General features: G+C 41.2%; 1 protein-coding gene across 2 annotated transcripts in view; it reads left to right on the top strand.

Annotated features, from left to right (window-relative positions):
- Window positions 1-18,929, top strand: part of MYO1D (myosin ID) — a 356,895-nt gene that overhangs the window by 184,144 nt on the left and 153,822 nt on the right. For both annotated transcript variants that reach the window (XM_024127623.2, XM_024127622.3), the window contains 3 exons: window positions 11,579-11,802; window positions 15,420-15,564; window positions 16,460-16,564. In XM_024127623.2, coding sequence (XP_023983391.1) covers window positions 11,579-11,802; window positions 15,420-15,564; window positions 16,460-16,564 — 474 coding nt within the window. The remainder of the gene's footprint in view (window positions 1-11,578; window positions 11,803-15,419; window positions 15,565-16,459; window positions 16,565-18,929) is intronic.

Below are 18,929 nucleotides of genomic sequence, written 5' to 3'. Positions count from 1 at the left end.
TCCGGACGCGCAGGCTCAGCGGCCATGGCTCACGGGCCCAGCCGCTCCGCGGCATGTGGGATCCTCCCGAACCGGGGCACGAACCAGTGTCCCCTGCATCGGCAGGCGGACTCTCGACCACTGCGCCACCAGGGAAGCCCGAAACAAATTCTTTTTACAGACACGTATTTAAAGTTTTTTTCTAAGAGATGTGCCATTTATTTATTTTTATTTATTATTTAAATTTTTTTGGCCACACCCCGAGGCATGTGTGTTCCCCGACCAGGGATCAAACCCGCGCCCCCTGCATTGAAAGGCAGTCTTAACCACTGAACCGCCGATGAAGTCCCTAGACACATTTTTGATTTTGAAGTAGGGAGGGCCTTTCTGAGTTTAGCAGCAGCAAAAGAAGAATCGTAAGAGCAAAGGTTGATAAATATCTCTGCATAACCATTTAAAATTTCTGTTTCTCAAAAAATATCATTGTATCACAACGTGTTCAGTTGCAAGGAAGGGAGAAGGGGAGAAAGAGAGAGTAGGAGGGAAGGGGAAAGGAATAGAGGGGAGGGGAGGAGAGGGAAGGAGAGGGGAGGGGAGGAGGGGAGAGCGTAAAAAGAAAACTCAATTCAGATGGGCACAGAGTATAATGGGGGTTTATTTCATACATCAGGAAGCCTTCTCTTGGGTCATCTTCATTCTCAGTGTGGCTCCCCCTTGTGGTTGCCAGATGGCTGCCAACAGTTACAGAAGCCACGTTTCGTTATTCAAGGAAATCTCTTCTAGAAGTACTTGGACATTCTCTCTGAAGAGTGAGAAATTTTCTTTCTCAGAAACACCTAGAAAATGTCTTCTCATGTTTTATTAGCCAGGACCAATAACCATGGCCAGGAGATGTTAAAAGGCAGAATGCTAAAGAGTCTTTGTAAATGTAATAAAAGTTTAGCTTATTTCATATATAAAAAGCCCTTACAAATCATTATGTAAAATTACAAATATGTGATGGACAGAAACAAGGAATGAAGAGAGAATTCACAATAGAAAAAATTCTAATAGCCAGTGAATTTTTTATTTTCCTAATCAAAGCAGTTGAACCATAGCAAGAATATGTTATCCTATATCAATCTAGTTAATTCTTTTTAACTCTTCGCATGGTAGAGTTTGGAAATGAATACTTTAGTATGTGGCATTTGGAAATATAAATGAGTCACAGCAGCAATTCTATTTCTAGAATTAGAATATGTACAATGATACTCCTAACATGGTATTTTAAATTGCAGAAAACACCAGAAATACCGCACAGTAGGAGGTTGGTTAACTGAATTATATGCATTTATCTGGTTGAGTACTGTGAGGCCGTTCAGAATCACAATATAGGAGGATGTTTGATCACATGGGAAAATGTGCTTGATGTATCAAATAAAAAGCATTGCAAAGCACTTTATTATGTGATCTCAGTTTTGTGTAAAATATGTATGTAACCATAAAAGAAAAATGAATACATTTGACCGCACACAATTTTTTTAAAAGACAACTTCTGTATGGTAGTATACCATAAACAGTACCAAAAGATCATTGGCATACTGGGAAAACTATTTAAAATGCTAATAACAAAAAGATGATTCCCTTAATTTATAAAGAGCTCATACAAATCAATAGAAGACAATGCAAAGAAAATGGATTTAAAAACTAGAAATATGCAGTTTATAAAAAAGAATTTTAAATGACTGATAAAAATATACACGTTATATTTATATTTATATTTATATTTATATTAGTTGAAACATTAATTATATTCCTGTTGACATCCATTTTAAATCTGTTCTGACTTGATTGGTATATAACTAAGAAACTTCAGTCTTCAAATATTATGTTATAAAACATTTCTTGGGAAAGAAATAGATTAGGTAGTAGGATTTTTCAGATTTGTAAGTACAAGGTTGTGTTTCCGGTAGGATTTTCAGTAATATAGCTATGTATACAAGTATAAAACCTCAACATCACCGAGAAAACCTAGCATTTTAGTGTAGATTTTTCTCTAAATAGTAGCATTTCTGTCTGTCTCACCACAGCATTTTTCCAGCATGAGCTACTTAATACTCTGATCATAATAGTGTGTTTCCCATTATTATGATAAATCCTGCACCCAACAGTGCAGTGGAATTCTTTGTTTTCTCTTTGGCGTTGAGTTATGACCAGGAATGATCTTCATAGTTTTTTAATCATACTATGTTCAACTTGTGTAAATTTGAGCTGTTGAAAAAGTATCTGTCCTTAATAAGTGTACTTTTTCTTATCCTGCCATTCCGCCTTACGTTAATTACAGTCTAAGACAGAAAAATAAAAAGAGGAAGCATATTTAATGTTTACCCAAGTAATCTAAGGGGCGTTTTCCAAATTATTTCCTTCCCCCAACCTTCTGAAATCCGCCCCCAGGAAGCATCATCACCCCACGTCACCATCAGTGTGAACACTGGGAACCGATAGCATATTTGGGGTACAGGGATACATTGAAGAGCGCTGGTCTCAACAGAACCCTTCTGGCGCCATCACCCATTGCCTACAGCCAGAGCCAGGCTCCTAGCAAGAGCTGTGAATATGAATCACATTCCTCTGTAGAAGCAGGGTTTTTAGGTCTGAAGAATGACTGTTTCTCAAAGCCAGGCGTTTGCCAGCAAAAAATATATTAATGTATGACTTCAAGAAACTTATGTCAGATGTATTCCCTGCTTTTTTTAATGTTGAATTATTAGTAAGAGAAACATAAAGCAGCAACGTACAAATATATGTCAAACATAAGTGCTTTAAAAACATTTTTAATGTATATCAAGTGTCTAGCATAAGGCCTAGTACATAATAATGAAATAACGTTTTCTCTCCCTGGTCTGAGGAGTCATAACAGTATTCAGCTGAAAATCAAAGACAGTGCGTGTCAATGCCATGTGCACTTTAGATCAGAAAGAACCTTTAACACTTTAAAATTTTTGTTCATTATCAGTAGCTGTTAAGATAGAATATGAGTATGTGCTCTTATAAATCATCTAGTGTAACATCCTTGCTTTACAGCCAAAGCACCTGAAGCCTGCCAAGTAGTCTGTAGGGAATGCTGGCCTCTCCAGGGAAAGATTCTTTCCACTCCACCCCAACTCCCTGCCAGTCAGGGAGCTGTCCCTCTCGCAGTGCTGGACTTCCTTGAAAGAGCCTCACTGTGACAGGAATTCAAGCTTCTTTACATGGAGGTTTCCATTGTTGTGGCCTTTGACCAGATCTCACTTTTTAGGGGATCAGTTGTAGTTGTTTCCCACTTATCTCATAGGCATGTTTGGTTTTTCCTAGAGTATCATAGGTGTCCCCTGTTTTCCTCTATATCCCCGATAGAAACCAAACGTACAGTAGGAATTTGGGAAATTCTTATAGAATGAACAAATGCTCAGTAATGCTTATGCCACTATGGCATGTTTTGGGATGGCATATATTGATCCCCTTCAAAATGAATGAGTAATCTGTGTACAAAGGATTCTGTAGTTAAATTTTGTTTTTAAATTTTAAAAATTTAAATTTTTTTAATTTTTTTTGAACAAAGTTAAAATAGGTTTACTTACATAGAACTTCTTAGAGCTTTTAATATGCTAATGTACATTATGAATCTCCAAAAAGGAATTGCAGTATGCAGCCTTCCTGAACTTACTGAAAATGGAACCCTTTTTTCAAGGAGCATTTCAAAGGCCCTATGTTCCAGAATTCACTTTTGAAACTCTATAGAAAAGAATGTTAGGATGCACCTTTGGCTGGTCCTTTCAAATACCAGTTATTATCTGAGTTTTTGAGAGATCTAGGGAACCATTCAAAATTGAGATCATTTGCAAGCGTCTGAAACAAAGGTTACTGGGTTTGGGGTTTTTTTTAAGGAATTCTGCATGTTCTAGATGCTAGACATAAAGGAAGAAAAGTCAGAACATTTGTTACATAACATAAAAGCCCAACCTGTCCCCTGACTGGTTGATGAGCCACCTCCGTCTTGGATGACAGTGGATCTGGGGGTGGACAAGGCAGCAGGTGTCTTCACACAAACTTAAAACATCCCCAGATGCCTCGTTGGATCTACTGAAACGCCCAAACACTTGACCCAAACCCTGAGGTTCTATGTCAAAAAGCAGTTCTGAAATAGCCTTGACTTGAGCGATTTTTGAAGATGAATTATCAACTTTGTACCTCTTAAGAAAAAAAAATTTTTTTAACCAAACAGAAGAAAGCAACCACTTCAATAGAGCTCCACAGGCAGTTTACTTTTGAACAAGATTGAATCCTGAAAGGCCCATCAGAATTACTTAACCTGTTAGCTGGAGTAATTTTGTTTTCATTTATCTTCAAAATAATTGCAATTTGATTTTTGACAGAGTTAATGTTGAGCTACTCTTCTGACAATAATTGACTAAGAGGTTCAATTGCTTCTTGAAGTTACAGTTACAAGGAGGTTGTCAGACTATAGCATCATCATATTAGGCAACAATTGTATGCACTAAAGAATTTCTAAGCTAATGGATCTGGAGAAGGCCACATAGAAAATGTATGAGTCCCAAATGAAGGTTCACAAGTCAGCTAACTTGGCAAGTTAGTCTACCAGACCAAGGTAAAACTCAGGGGTAATCATTTCTAAATTACACCTCACACGCACATAGTTAAGTTCATCAGGATAATTTATAATGATCAGGCTCACACATGCTCTTTTTTTTTTTTTTGGTGGCGGGGGTCTTCTGTTTTGTATATAAGTTCATTTATATCATTTTTTTAGATTCCACATATAAGTGATATCATATGATCTTTGTCTTTCTGTGTCTGCCGTACTTAGTATATTTCATTATTTCTTAATTTCTCCCCTAGGTCATCTGAAATGCTATTAATTTATCTGTAAAACCAAGGAATTTTGTGTCAAAATTTATGCTAAGAACTTACGAATTATATTCACTGGGTCTTAGTTTTTTCTTGGTACATATTAACCTGCTATTCTGGTAAAAACATGGGTACCGCACTAGCCTTTTAAAAATAGCACATCAGGTCTTTATTCATTTTTTCCCGCATAGAGATATTTGGGTTGAAGAGGAATGACTCAGAAAATTTTTTCTGTCTTTGAATCTTCCTTTAAAATAACTCCTTCATTAATCAATCATGAAATATTCCAAAATGGATGTCGTATTCTAAATATGATGGGGTATATGGATACCAGAGATAGATTTTGTGTATTTTACAATTTGCTCAGAGTTCAACCTGGTACCTAAATAAATTCTTCTCCACCACAACTCTTTAGCAACCATATACTGTCAGAACTCAGCCAGAATTACTGTATGGAGGACTTAAGGTTAGAAATAGAAGAAAGATGCTTCTCCCAAAAGTTGTCCCTAGGCATGGAGGGCCTGGGAAGCTTTGAAGCTGGAATTTTGAAGGATTTCGTTTGTAGAAACTAAGAGAATATCCAATTCAGGGCAACAGGGAGCTGTTTGAGAACAGGCAGAAAAGACCCAACACCCATAATGACTAGAAAACAAAAACATGGAGAACTAGAGAAAAACAGAAAGCTGACCTGTGTTTGTTTCTGAAGCTAAACTGAAGATATGTAATTGACCTACTTCTTAACAGAGTGTTACCTAGGATCCTACATCTTTTGCAAAGTGTATCTTGTACTTTAATGACTGACAGATGTTGCTTTGAAATGCCTGACCACCAAGGAAGAGGAAAACATGGTCGAGTTCAGATGGCATTATAAAACATCTGGTTAGACATGACAGACTGTGCTTATATCTACTCCTCTCAAAACCCCTCAATCAGCAGTAAGGGATGAAAATTGGAGAAACCCACAAGGACAAATAGAACCATAATGGAAACAACAGCAGAAAAGAGGCATCAGCATAATTTTGGAAGTAAGTGAACATGTGGTTAGTCCCCCAGGCTGGTGGAGAAAGCTGAAATCTAAGTGCCTGCAGACAAGCAAGCCAGGTCACCCAACCCTGGGGCTGTAGGAAGATTCAGGATGGGAAGGACCAGGTACCTCTGTAGGTAGGGGTGAGGGATGGAGCTGGAGGAGTAGAACGGTTGAAACTCTGTGTAAAGAGCAATTATAGCAACTTCCCTGGTGGCACAGTGGTTAAGAATCCACCTGCCAGTGCAGGGGACACGGGTTCGATCCCTGGTCTGGGAAGATCCCGCGTGCCACGGAGCAACTAAGCCCGTGCACCACAACTACTGAAGCCCACGCTCCTAGAGCCCGTGCTCCGCAACAAGAGAAGCCATAGCAATGAGAAGCCCGCCCACTGCAACGAAGACCCAACACAGCAAAAAATTAATTAATTTTTTTTAAAAGAGAGAGCAATTATACACCCAGCTCTCCTAACCTCACAAAGTTGGAGGAGCCACCTCAGTCTCATTCTGATAGAAGACAAGAAGTTTACTCTGAAGAAATTGAACCAGAGAAGCTCTGGGCTTGGGGACACCACGCACCAGTGGAGGAGAGGGGTCAGGCACCATGTTGAAATCAAGTAAATTAAGTGAAAGTCTAGATACGAAAGATTTCCTCCAGCCCCCTTCACTCAGAATTCTGGCAGCAGTGAGAAAACAGTTTAAGGTACGGACATTACTGGGGTCCCCCACAGATGGTTGGTCCCCCCTAATCACCCTGTAGTGGAGTCCACCACCCACAAAGCACACATACAGAGCTTCCCAGTGGCTTTTCACTTTTCAGTGAATGCGCAGCCGGGGATCCCCAGACATTCAAGCAAGGCCTCTAACTCAAAAGACCAAGACCAAGACAAACGGGAGAAGAGGGGATTTATAGGTAACAGATGCAATGTAGGGAGCAGCATAAAAAGTAAAACCATAATTCATCTGCTTGAGAGGAAGGATGCTTTTGTAAAACAAGAGCAACATGCTTTTAAAAGGGATATTTGGAGAATGAGGATGAGTTCTTGAAAGTGGAAAACGTGACGGCAAAAATGAAAGATTCAATATCAGGCTTGCAAGATGAAGTTGAAGACAGTCACTCAACAAACACTATTTTTTTTAAACATCTTTATTGGAGTATAACTGCTTTACAATGGTGTGTTAGTTTCTGCTGTATAACAAAGTGAGTCAGCTATACATATACATACATCCCCTTATCCCCTTCCTCTTGCATCTCCCTCCCACCCTCCCTATCCCACCCCTCTAGGTGGTCACAAAGCACCGAGCTGCATGCCACTCTCTCACTTCATCCCAGCTTACCCTTCCCCCTTCCCATGTCCTCAAGTCCATTCTCTACGTCTGCGTCTTTATTCCTGTCCTGCCCCTAGGTTCTTCAGAACCATGTTTTTTTTTTTTTAGATTCCATATATATGTGTTAGCATACGGTATTTGTTTTTCTCTTTCTGACTTACTTCACTCTGTATGACAGACTCCAGGTCCAACCACCACCCTACAAATAACTCAGTTTTGTTTCTTTTTATGGCTGAGTAATATTCCATTGTACATATGTGCCACATCTTCTTTATCCGTTCATCTGTCGATGGACACTTAGGTTGCTTCCATGTCCTGGCTATTGTAAATAGTGCCGCAGTGAACATTGTGGTACATGACTCTTTTTGAATTACGGTTTTCTCAGGGTATATGCCATACGACCCAACAAATACTACTGAGTGGCTACTATGTCCTTGGCACTGTTCCAGGCAGTGGAGATTCATCAGTGAGCAAAAGAAGCAAAGATCCCTGGCCTAGTAGAGCTTAAATTCCAGTAGAGGGAGAGCATAAACACTACAAGCATATGTAAGTTACAGGTGTTGCAGAGTGTTAAGTGCTGGAGGCAGGAGAAGAAAATAGAGCATGGTACAGAGAGTGGGGAGTACCAGGAGGGGAGGATGGACAAGGGGAATTTTTTACATAGATGGTCAGGGCCGGGCTCACTGGGAAGGTGACAGCTGAGCAAGGACTTCGAGAGTGAGGAAGATAGCCATGTGATATCTGGGGGAAGATCCTTCCAGGCAGAAGGAAAGGCCCTGAGACAGGAGGCCTGTGCAGGGTAGAGCAGGGCCCAGTGTGGCTGGAGTGAGCCAGGGAGAGGACAGTGGAAGGAGCTGGGCGGTGACAGTACCAGCTCATGTGGCCCTTGTGGGCCAGGGGAGGGCCTTTGGTTTTCACTCTGGGGGAGCTGGAGCACCACGGCAGAGTTTTAAGCAGAGAAGTGACACGATCTGACTTTGGTCTTAAAAGGATCACTCGGGGGGCTTCCCTGGTGGCGCAGTGGTTAAGAGTCCACCTGCCAATGCAGGGGACACGGGTTCGAGCCCTGGTCTGGGAGGATCCCACATGCCACAGAGCAGCTAAGCTCGTGCGCCACAACTACTGAGCCTGCACTCTAGAGCCCACGAGGCACAACTACTGAGTCCGTGTGCCGCAACTACTGAAGCCCGCGCGCCTAGAGCCTGTGCCCTGCAGCAAGAGAAGCCACCGCAATGAGAAGCCCACTCTTGCTGCAACTAGAGAAAGCCTGTGTGCAGCAACGAAGACCCAACGCAGCCAAAATAAATTAATTAATTTAAAAAGAAAAAAAGGATCACTCGGCTGCTGTGTTGAAAATTAACTGTAGGGGATCAAGGTACTGAAGAGAGGAATTGTGTCTAAAATTCAGTAGCAGGGATGTGTGACCTGTGGCCCTAATGTTCTCTTTTTATACCTCAGTGTGTCCTCCAATTCACCCGCTCTGTTCGCCTCTATCCTCGGTTCCACCTAAGAAATGACTTGCTTGCCCTGTCTGTCAGCCTGATCCCTGCCTTGTACCTTCTGATAACTTCCTCTCCCAGATCCCATCAGGTCTCCTTCAGGGTTCAGCCCCCACTCTCTTGCATCAGATCCTAAAGCACATAATGTCTGGTTGGTTCCACTTTTAGTGTTCATATTGTTGAATGAGGGCCCCTCTGGCTCCCTGGTTTTTTGCTGAACCTGTCTAAGCATAATCAAATAAGCGTTAAGCATTTGCTTATTGAACATAACATTTAATTTTCCCCCTTTAGACACTCTGTCATCAGGCTAAGTGCTCTCTGGAGGTAAGCTTTGTATGACTTGAAAAACCCCACAGTTTAAGCTCTTTAAACAAAGAGGGAAACGGGAAGATCTGTCTCATACCTTAAGTTCCAACCTTCAGACCCTTCATGAGACAATCAACCACAGCCCTTCTCCCACACAAAGGCCTGGGGAGCGTATCCGTTTATAAGGGATTGTAAGGGAAAATACATGAATCATTTTTTTGCATAGAAATCATTTGCCTCCGTAGTTTTTCACTGCTACTTTTTCTCTGATGTTAGAAAAATAAATGAAGCCGAAGGGACTTCTGATAAAGTTGATGATATAACTGCAGGCTCACAAAATTCCTTTCTCCCAAATAATATAGTTAATATAACAGATGTAATAATGTAAACACTATTGACTTTAAATTTTTGATGTAATTATTATTGGGATTATAAAGGAGAGGTAATAGTGATGGTAGGAGAGCTAAATCACCAGTTTCCGTAATTTGGATAGGGTCTCAAAGGATCCACCAAGACATAACAGTATATGTGTATTATACAGCATATGTGTATACTGTGTATATGTATGTGTATACATATAAATAAATTATATGTGTATTTAACTGCCACGAGAAGAAGCAGTTAAAATAGCTGGCATGAAATGACACTGTGAGATGGGGAGGTGGGCTTAGGTAGGCAAGGGGAAGGGCTGCTGTCTTTTTTATAGCATTTTTGTGCTATCTGATTTTTCAACTACACAAAACCTAAATAAACTAAGGGCACAGATGAAATCTAAAAGGTTGTCCCCCCCCCCAAAAAAAACTACCCCTTAAAAAGCACCTCCTTATACATTTTTTTTCAGATTATACTAGAGTCTAACCAAAAACATTTTAATAAAAAATCTTTATAAAACACTTTTTGAAAATTATAAGGTTGATTTCCTATATAGATGTGGCTCCAGGGGGGTCTTAATGTCCTTCCTCTTAAAAAAAAAAAAAAGCAACAAACAGTATGAAACTTTAAAAATGTGTTTTTTTTTTAAAAATTGAATCACAGATTTCTACCCTCTAATTGTACTCTTTTGGTTTTTCAAGATACTAAAGAAGGGACCTTTATTTTAGCACTTGGGTGGAGGCCTGACAAAGCCGTGTGCGCGATAGATTCGTCTACAAGAAGAGAGGCATCTTGACTAAAACAGGTTACTGTGCTGATGCCACATGGAGCAATGAGTGACTTTTCACTGCCTCTTTGTCTTTATATATTCTGTTTCTACGTGAGCGCCAGGTTCATCAGAAATTGCTCCTATGTCGTGTTGCCCTCACATATCATGGTTTTTCTTGACCCATTAGTTCCTCTTTGGGGTCCGTGGATGACCTCCTCATATTTGTACAGCAGGCTGGAAAGGGAGGGCTTTGCAAGCGCATGGTACCTGTTTAGGAGCCTTCATGAAGAGCAACCTAAAATGGCTGAATTAAAGAGGTATCATACCAGTTTTTCTGAGAGAAAGTGGTGGGCACAGATGGGGCTCTAAGAAGAAATAAAAGAACCCTGAGAAATCCTGGAGAACCCATACTGTGGGCTTTGAACTGGAGGTTGAATATCTTGGTCCTGAGAGGCCAGAGACAGGGAGGGAAGTAGTACCATCAACCTAAGAATTGGGACAGTCATTTAAGTAGCAGCAGTGGGTATCACCTGGAGCGTGATGGCGATGTGTACGAGGAGTTTGTCCAAGCAAACAAGGAGGGAGTCTGGGGTCTTGGGACTGTAGTAGCAGAAAGGGAAAGAAAGGGATTCATACTGGAAATACCACGGAAGAAAGGTTCGTTTGGTGGTAGAAAGCATATTTAGGGGAAGAGCCAATAATGAAGATTACACCAAATTTCTTTTTACTTGAGAGATTGAGAAGTATGGGATCCTGAAAAAAATATAAGTATCTGTGACTTCACCATGTTTGGATAAAGCAGGCACTGAGACGTTTACATAATGTCTGATTGATTTCTGATCACTGAAAAAATTTAACAGATTCGTATTAGTAATTTGTTTTTTACCCTTTGTCCAGGAATACATCTAAATTCTTGGGACTTTACCTGGGGAGGGGGGCTGCACAGACTGTGTATAAACCAGTTCGTATATCCAATGTGACATTACACTAGTGGCCAATGTGTATAATCTATGCAAAGCTAGGTTTCATAAGAGAACTATGGATGCTGATGGCTTTGTGTTCTGACTCATCTTGCTTCCTTTCAACATTCTTAAAATATTTATCCAAAGAGAATGGTATTTTGGCTTTCTTCTTTACACGACCGTAAAGTTAGAACAGGGCTCTGCTTCAGACTCCACGCACGCCTCCTTTGGAGATAACGAACAGCTAGACACTGCATCAAGATGACGGACGTGACTCCTAGTGCCATCTGTTGGTGGCAGGCAGAACTGACATGCTCTGGCTGATTTTGTGACGCATACAAATTGCCAGGTTGAGCTTCTAAGTAAAGGAGCGTCTGTAATTTCAACGTGATCTACTACTCAGCCAACCAGCAACATTTTCCTTTTTTTTTTTTTTTCCCTCTATTGCGAAGGTGTGGCGGGGCACCCTGGCCCGTATGTGGTACAAGAGGACCAAGGCAGCTCTGACAATTATCAGATACTACCGGCGCTACAAAGTGAAGTCGTACATCCACGAGGTGGCCAGACGCTTCCACGGCATCAAGACCATGAGGGACCACGGCAAGCACGTGAAGTGGCCAGCCCCGCCCAGAGTGCTCTGCCGTTTCGAGGAAGCCCTACAGGCTATTTTTAATAGGTAAGGACTTGGTATGTGCTGCATCCGTTTGTGGCAGTACACGTACTATATAAATTTACAGATCTGAGACCGTGACATTAGCGCCACCATTTGCTACATGACGTTGCTTTTACCTTGTGTCTCCACCTTCATAGATTTCACTTTCACAGGGCATTTGCCTACCCCTCCAAATAATAGAACTGTCCATTTATTTTTCCATTAGCAGTAGACAGCAGTATGCCACAAGGCCTGAATCAAGCCAAGTTTAAGATAAGCTAGTAGCATGATGTCTCTTTCTTTTATTAGCAAAAAGATAACTTTATTAAAATCACCACACGTCACTCACAGTAGGAAGTCTGTTCATCCTTTCAGAGCAGGGGTTCTCTATCCCGCACCTGACATTCACAAGGAGTTTATAAAACACACTGATGCCCAAGTCCCACTTCCAGAAAAGTCCTGTTTAATGGTGCTGGGGAGCGGAGCCCAAGCAGAGGTCCTTTTTAAAGTTTTCCAGGTGCTTTTAAAGTAAAAGGCAGAAAACACTGTTATAGAGCAAGCTATTTTTTTAAACAAATAAGTAAATAAATAAATTAACTCCCATGTAACATTTGATACCTTTCCAGCTAATCTTCATTTTTTTAATAAACTGCCCTGAATCTGACTTTGTAGTTATTCATAGCTCCTTTCTCCTCGTTTTCTGAGCTTGTTTGTTGACAGCGTGCACCAGATATGTTTAGCTATGTCTTAGATACAGCCATCTAGTCGCGTAAACTAAGCTGATGGTTCTCAAACGTGGTCATTTGGTATTATGGTATTCCACCAAGAACACCATGAACTAATTAATGTATAGATGTAATTGATGTGTTGAATGCAAATCAATGTATTGAATGGCAGATATCAAAAGAAAGAAAATGCATGCAAGGAAAACTCTTTAATACATATCTCATTTGCTTTTAAAAAAATGATTGCTCATAAAAAGAAAAAAATAAAACAGTAGAGCATTATTGAAAGCAAAAGCACCCCAACCCTCCATTCTCCCATACAATACTGTAAATGTTAGCTGTAAATCTTGGCAGCCTTTTTACTGCACAGATAAATTTTTTTTCATGAATTATGTCACCTGCATTTTTGACATAATCTAAAAAGTGATTAAATGATACATGAATACATGCTCAGTTTTTTGAAGTGACATAGGGACTTCCCCGGAGGTCCAGTAGTTAAGACTCTGCACTCCCACTGCAGGGGCATGGGTTCGATCCTGGTTGGGGAGCTAAGATTCCACATGCTACGCGGTGCGGCCAAAAAGAATTTTTTTAAGTAAATAAAGTGACATAATATAAAAATTTACAGGATATCAAGTTGAAATCCTCCACAGCTCCTCTTGTCTCTCCCCATTTTATTTCTTTCCCCTAAGATAACCACTCATTAACAAGTAGTTTGTATCCTTCTAAATCTTTCTCTATGCACTTACAAACACATAAACACACAAGAGAAGCATGATACAGTGGTTAAGAACACACACCCTGGAGCCTGGGTTCATATTCTAGCTCTGCCACTGACTAGCTGTGCAACCTTGGGCAAATGAGTTAACCTCTCTGTGCCTCAGTTTTCTTATCTGTAAAAGGGCCATAATCATAGCACCTGCTCGTAGGGTTGTTGAAAGTATTATGGGTAAATATGTATAAAGCATTTCAGATAGTGCCTGACACATAATAAGTACTGTGGAATTGTGTGCTTATACTGTGAGTGTGTATGCATTTGGGTTTTTTCCCCTCTCTTTTTTCCACAAGGAGGACTATATGTATGGTTATATGACTTTACTTAAAAATAAGTCTTGGAGACCTGTCCATCACAAGAAATAAAGATCTATGTCATATTTTTAATGGCTGCAAAGAATTATTGATTTTGATGTCACACTGTAGCCTGTACAGTCTTCATTTTTAGACTTGGAGGTTTTATGTATGGCCTAGAATTGATTATTTTTTGTAAAATTCAGTTTATTCATTCAGCAAGTATTTACTCAACACCTGCTTTGTCACAGACACTGACCTAGGTTCTAGGGATACAGAGACAAACAAGAAAGATGTGAAACACTGTCCCAGCCTTCTTAGGGCTTGTAGTCAATGAGCATTTTGAAAATAATACATCTGCTCTGTGTCTTGACTGTACACACACACACACACACACACACATTGAATGAATCTTGCCAGCTGTGTTAATCTAGTTCAAAGGCACACTTTTTCTGTAAAGGGCCAAATAGTAAATATTTTAGGCTTTGTGGGCTCCATATGGTCTTTGTCACATGTTTTATTTTGTTTGGTTAAACACGTAAAAACTATTCTTAGCTCTACGGGCCGTGTTTGGCACAGGCTGTAGTTTACCAACCCCTGGTCTAGTCAGTGTATCGTATTTAATTTATTCTTGCATTTTTGATCTGTGGAATCCTGAGAGAAGTGTGTTGAAGGATTTTGCTGTGATTGTGGGGTCTTGTTTTCTTCTAACATCTCCGTGTGTGTCTAATCGTACTTAAGCTCACTCCCACTCCTCCTAGTAATTCTATTTCATCCTGGGAAAGCTGGGAGCCTTCCTCACGCCCAGCTTCTTCATGTGGTCAAGGCTGCTCACTTTTCCGGCGGCAGCTGTTGTCGTCTGCACGTGTTTAAAGATGGCAGTTTGCTTGATCAGGATGAGAAGCGTGTGCCGCACCACCCCCAGGTGGGTGGCTCAGGTCCGGGTTCCCCGGCACAGCTGTTTGCCATGGGTCTCTGGAGTCAGTCAGCTGTGGACCCTGTCCTGGGCCACTGTGGGCAGTGAAGAGGGGACAGGCTGACCAGGCGCAGGGCCCCCTTAGCTCTGTGGATCCTGGCCCCGGCTCTCCCTCTGACACCCCCTCCTGTTGCCCTCCCCCAGGCCCCTGCTCCAGCTCCCAGGACTCCTTGCTTGTCCTCTCACACACCAAACAGGCTCACACTTTAGAGCCTTTGCACGCACTGTTTTCTCTTCCTGCAACAAGTATCCATACAGCTGGCTCCTCCACTTTCTGCCCACATATCCTTATCAGGCGTGCCTCCCAGACCACCCTCTGTGACTAACACCTGCTCCCTGGTCCTTCCCTCTGCTGCACTCCTGTCCCCCTTTCCTTGCCTTATTTTCTTCCATAGCGCTAATCACATCATCCATACTGTGTGTTTAAGCATTGGTTTATATCTTGTCTGTCTCTGCTCTCTAGAATGTCAGCACCTAGCAGAAAGGACCTTCATCTGTTTGTTTACTGCTGTGCTTCCACTCCCTAGAACAGCATCTGGAGTTTAGTACGTGCCTAGAAAACATTTGTTGAATGAATGAATGATGAATCCAAAGTTCCTACACTCTAACTCTAGAGATAAGAGAGTCCACGTATCACTAAATTCTGGTTGCTTCCAAAACACGCAAACAGCAAAGGAAGTTTTACAAAAAATCTCTGTCCACATACAACTATGTGTATTTTAACATGTTCTCTGTATATTTTGGAGGCATTTTACTTTTTTTAGGGTAGCACGCAGGTAATTTAATTCTACTTAATGGCTGCTTCAGTTATTTTTGAGAATGAATGGGATGTTATTTCTAAAGTCTCATACATTCTGCTTGTTTACTTATAGATGGAGAGCATCCCAGCTCATCAAGACCATACCTGCTTCAGACCTGCCCCAGGTTAGGGCAAAGGTTGCAGCTGTAGAAATGTTGAAGGGTCAAAGGGCTGACCTTGGGCTCCAGAGGGCCTGGGAGGGCAACTATCTTGCTTCGGTAAGTCCAGGAGGACAAAGTGGAATCCACTCCTGCTCCCTTAAAAAAGAAAGAGAAGAATTTTTCTCCAAGTATTTGTAGAAAGACTAAGACACCTTCAGAAACTAAATTTCTATGAGAGATAACTAAACTAAAAGATTTTATTGCTTCTCAGTGTACGATACTTGATGTTTCCCTCACTTTAGAGACAGTTCTCTGTCTTGTATCCGTATGAATTAGGTACATTCAATAATCTGGCTTTGATCATTTAAACCTTCCCTTGCATAATTCAGCAACTATTTTTAATTACCACGTTTGTATCAGTTATCCCCAAAGCTGGATTTCATCCTCTCTCCCATTCCTTATTTTTAAAATATTCTAGGATCGTTGGTGTTATAATAACCCTTTAGTAGCTTATCATCTGGGATGGGGAGGTAAAAAGTACATGTGTGAAGTTATGTGAGTAGAGTTATAAAGCAGTAAAAGACTGCCTTCTCATCTAAAATGTTAAGCAGGGCTTCCCTGGTGGCACAGTGGTTAAGAATCTGCCTGCCAGTGCAGGGGACACGGGTTCAATCCCTGGTCTGGGAAGATCCCACATGCCGCAGAGCAACTAAGGCCGTGCGCCACAACTACCGCACCTGTGCTCTAGAGCCCATGAGCCACAACTACCGAGTCCGCGTGCCACAGCTACTGAAGCCCGCGTGCCTAGAGCCCGTGCTCCACAACAAGAGAAGCCACTGCAATGAGAAGCCTGCACACTGCAACCAAGAGTAGCCCCTGCTCGCCGCAACTAGAGAAAAGCCCGCGCGCAGCAACAAAGACTCAACTCAGCCAAAAATAAATAAATAAATTCATTAAAAAGAAAATAAAATGTTAAGCATACTCATTTTATCGTGTTTCCTTTTTCTTTCAGAAGCCAGATACACCTCAGACCTCAGGCACCTTCGTCCCCGTTGCAAATGAACTGAAACGGAAGGACAAATACATGAACGTCCTCTTTTCCTGTCATGTCCGTAAGGTAAGGCAAGCTTGAAACAGACCTCCTTGGAAAGAAAAGACTGATTCAGGTGAAACTGACTTAGCTATGACCACAGTAAAACAGAACAATAGGTACATAACTGGCTGCATCATCGGTGAGCTCTACCTGTATATATGGTGAGGCATTGATGGAATGGCTGAAGTGACTACAAGTTTGGGGTTAGGCTATAAAGACTAATTAGGGAAGTGAATATTTTTGGTAGCCATTTCTTTTTAAGACAGGAGAAGGGGAATCTCCCTGAGGTCAGGGATTTGTATTTTACTGCATGTATCTTTCATAGCACTTTGTCTATAGCCTACTGGTCTGGCTTGTATTTAACGGTCATTCAGTACTTTTTATACATGTTTTATTATGATTTTTTTTAAAAACAGGGAACGGGGAGAAAACGTAATTTGGAAAAGGGAGAAGGACATAGCGAGACTTGGAAGTGGGGTGGAGGGGAATTATGTGCTATGACTATATTTGCTTATCTGAAGCAGGACACATGAGGACTATTTTTTACCTGGGGATGAGAACAGTTGAGTAAGTGGAAATATGGAAGCTGGAAAGTGGAAGGAAAGGGATATAGTTGGTGCTTAAAACCTTAAAACACTTGTTTTCAAAAAATAGAGGGAAAATTGAGATAATTGTAACAGTTTAGACATATGCAAATAAATTTTAAAATACCAACGAAATGGGTGAATTTAAGAAAAATATTGCCTAGATTGACCCCAGAAATGATATTGACATAAATATGCCAATATTCCAAAGGAGGAATTAAGAAAATTATCAAAGAATTACTTATAACAAAGGTCCAGATTTAGGTGATTTTAGAGCTGTTTTGTATCACATCTTCAAAAAGTGCATAATTGCAGTATTATTCGGATCAAAATAGTGAAATATTATTTTTCAACTATAAATTTAGCCAACTTTAAAATGTTGATAACAACCAGTATTCTCAAGGTTTTAGGGAAATGCTATTGGTAGGAGTATAAGATACAGTCCTTTCGAATGGACAATTTGGCAGTACTTACCAAAATTTAAAATTCACAGACCAGGACTTCCCTGGTGGCACAGTGGTTAAGAATCCGCCTGCCAATGCAGGGGACACGGGTTCGAGCCCTGGTCTGGGAATATCCCACATGCCATGGAGCAGCTAAGGCTGTGAGCCACAACTACTAAAGCCTGCGCGCCTAGAGCCCAAGGTCCGCAGCAAGAGAAGCCACCGCAATGAGAATCCCTCATACCACAACGAAGAGTAGCCCCCGCTCGCCGCAATTAGAGAAAGCCCGTGCGCAGCAATGAAGACCCAATACAGCCAAAAATAAATAAATAAATAAATTTTAAAAAATAAATAAAATGAAATACATAGACCGCTTTATCTAGGAATTCCATAACTCAGGATTTATCCTGCAATATATTTATATATCCAAAGATAGACATATGAATAGTTTCATACATTGTAGCAGTCAAAAAACTGGGTGAAAAAACATAAGTATGCATCAGTATGTGATTGGATTAATGAATAATCGTGTGAACACAATAGAATACAGTGTACCTACTAAAATGAATGAAAGGATAAAGGTTAGAAAAGCAAAAGGACAAAATATGTGAAACTGTGGTTTTCAAGACAGTGCACATGCTGGAGGGATGGACTGGGAGTTTGAGGTTAGTAGATGCAAACTATTACATATAGAATGGATAAACAACAAGGTCCTGCTGTATAGCACAGGGAACTATATGCAATATCGTGGGATAAACCACAATGGAGAAGAATAAAAAGAATGTTTATATGTGTATAACTGAGTCACTTTGCTGTACAGCAGAAATTGACACAACATTGTAAATGAGCTATACTTCAATTAAAAAAAAAAAAATACAGTGCACATCCAGCAAGGAAAGACAGTGACCCCGAAGGATGAGAAACAAATGAAGTGAGCCCTACAATTAGCCAGTTTGCTTCCTGGAGAGAGTTCTGGTCTGTGGCATGAGCAGGGGGCCATCAAAGCAGAGCTCGGTAGGCTCCCTAACTGGAAAGACAGAGCTGCGAGCTGGGAGATACTCAGACAGCTAGAGTTTGCAGCGCAGAGTACCAGAGCAGAGAGAGTGCACAGAGAGAACTCCAGAGATCTTCAGAGGGTCCACTTCAGGTATCCAGCTGAGCAGTTCAGCACATGCATGTGAGGAAAACACCCAAGGCTTGGGAAAGAACCACCCAAAGAATTAGAGGTAACAGGGCTTCCCTGGTGGCGCAGTGGTTGAGAGTCCGCCTGCCGATGCAGGGGACACGGGTTCGTGCCCCGGTCCGGGAAGATCCCACATGCCGCGGAACGGCTGGGCCCGTGAGCCATGGCCGCTGAGCCTG

This window comes from Physeter macrocephalus, chromosome 14 (genome assembly GCF_002837175.3).
Source record: "Physeter macrocephalus isolate SW-GA chromosome 14, ASM283717v5, whole genome shotgun sequence".
Taxonomy (NCBI): Eukaryota; Metazoa; Chordata; class Mammalia; order Artiodactyla; family Physeteridae; genus Physeter; species Physeter macrocephalus.
Note: the sequence above shows the minus strand (reverse complement) of the source record. Positions and strands in the feature narration are given on the sequence as shown.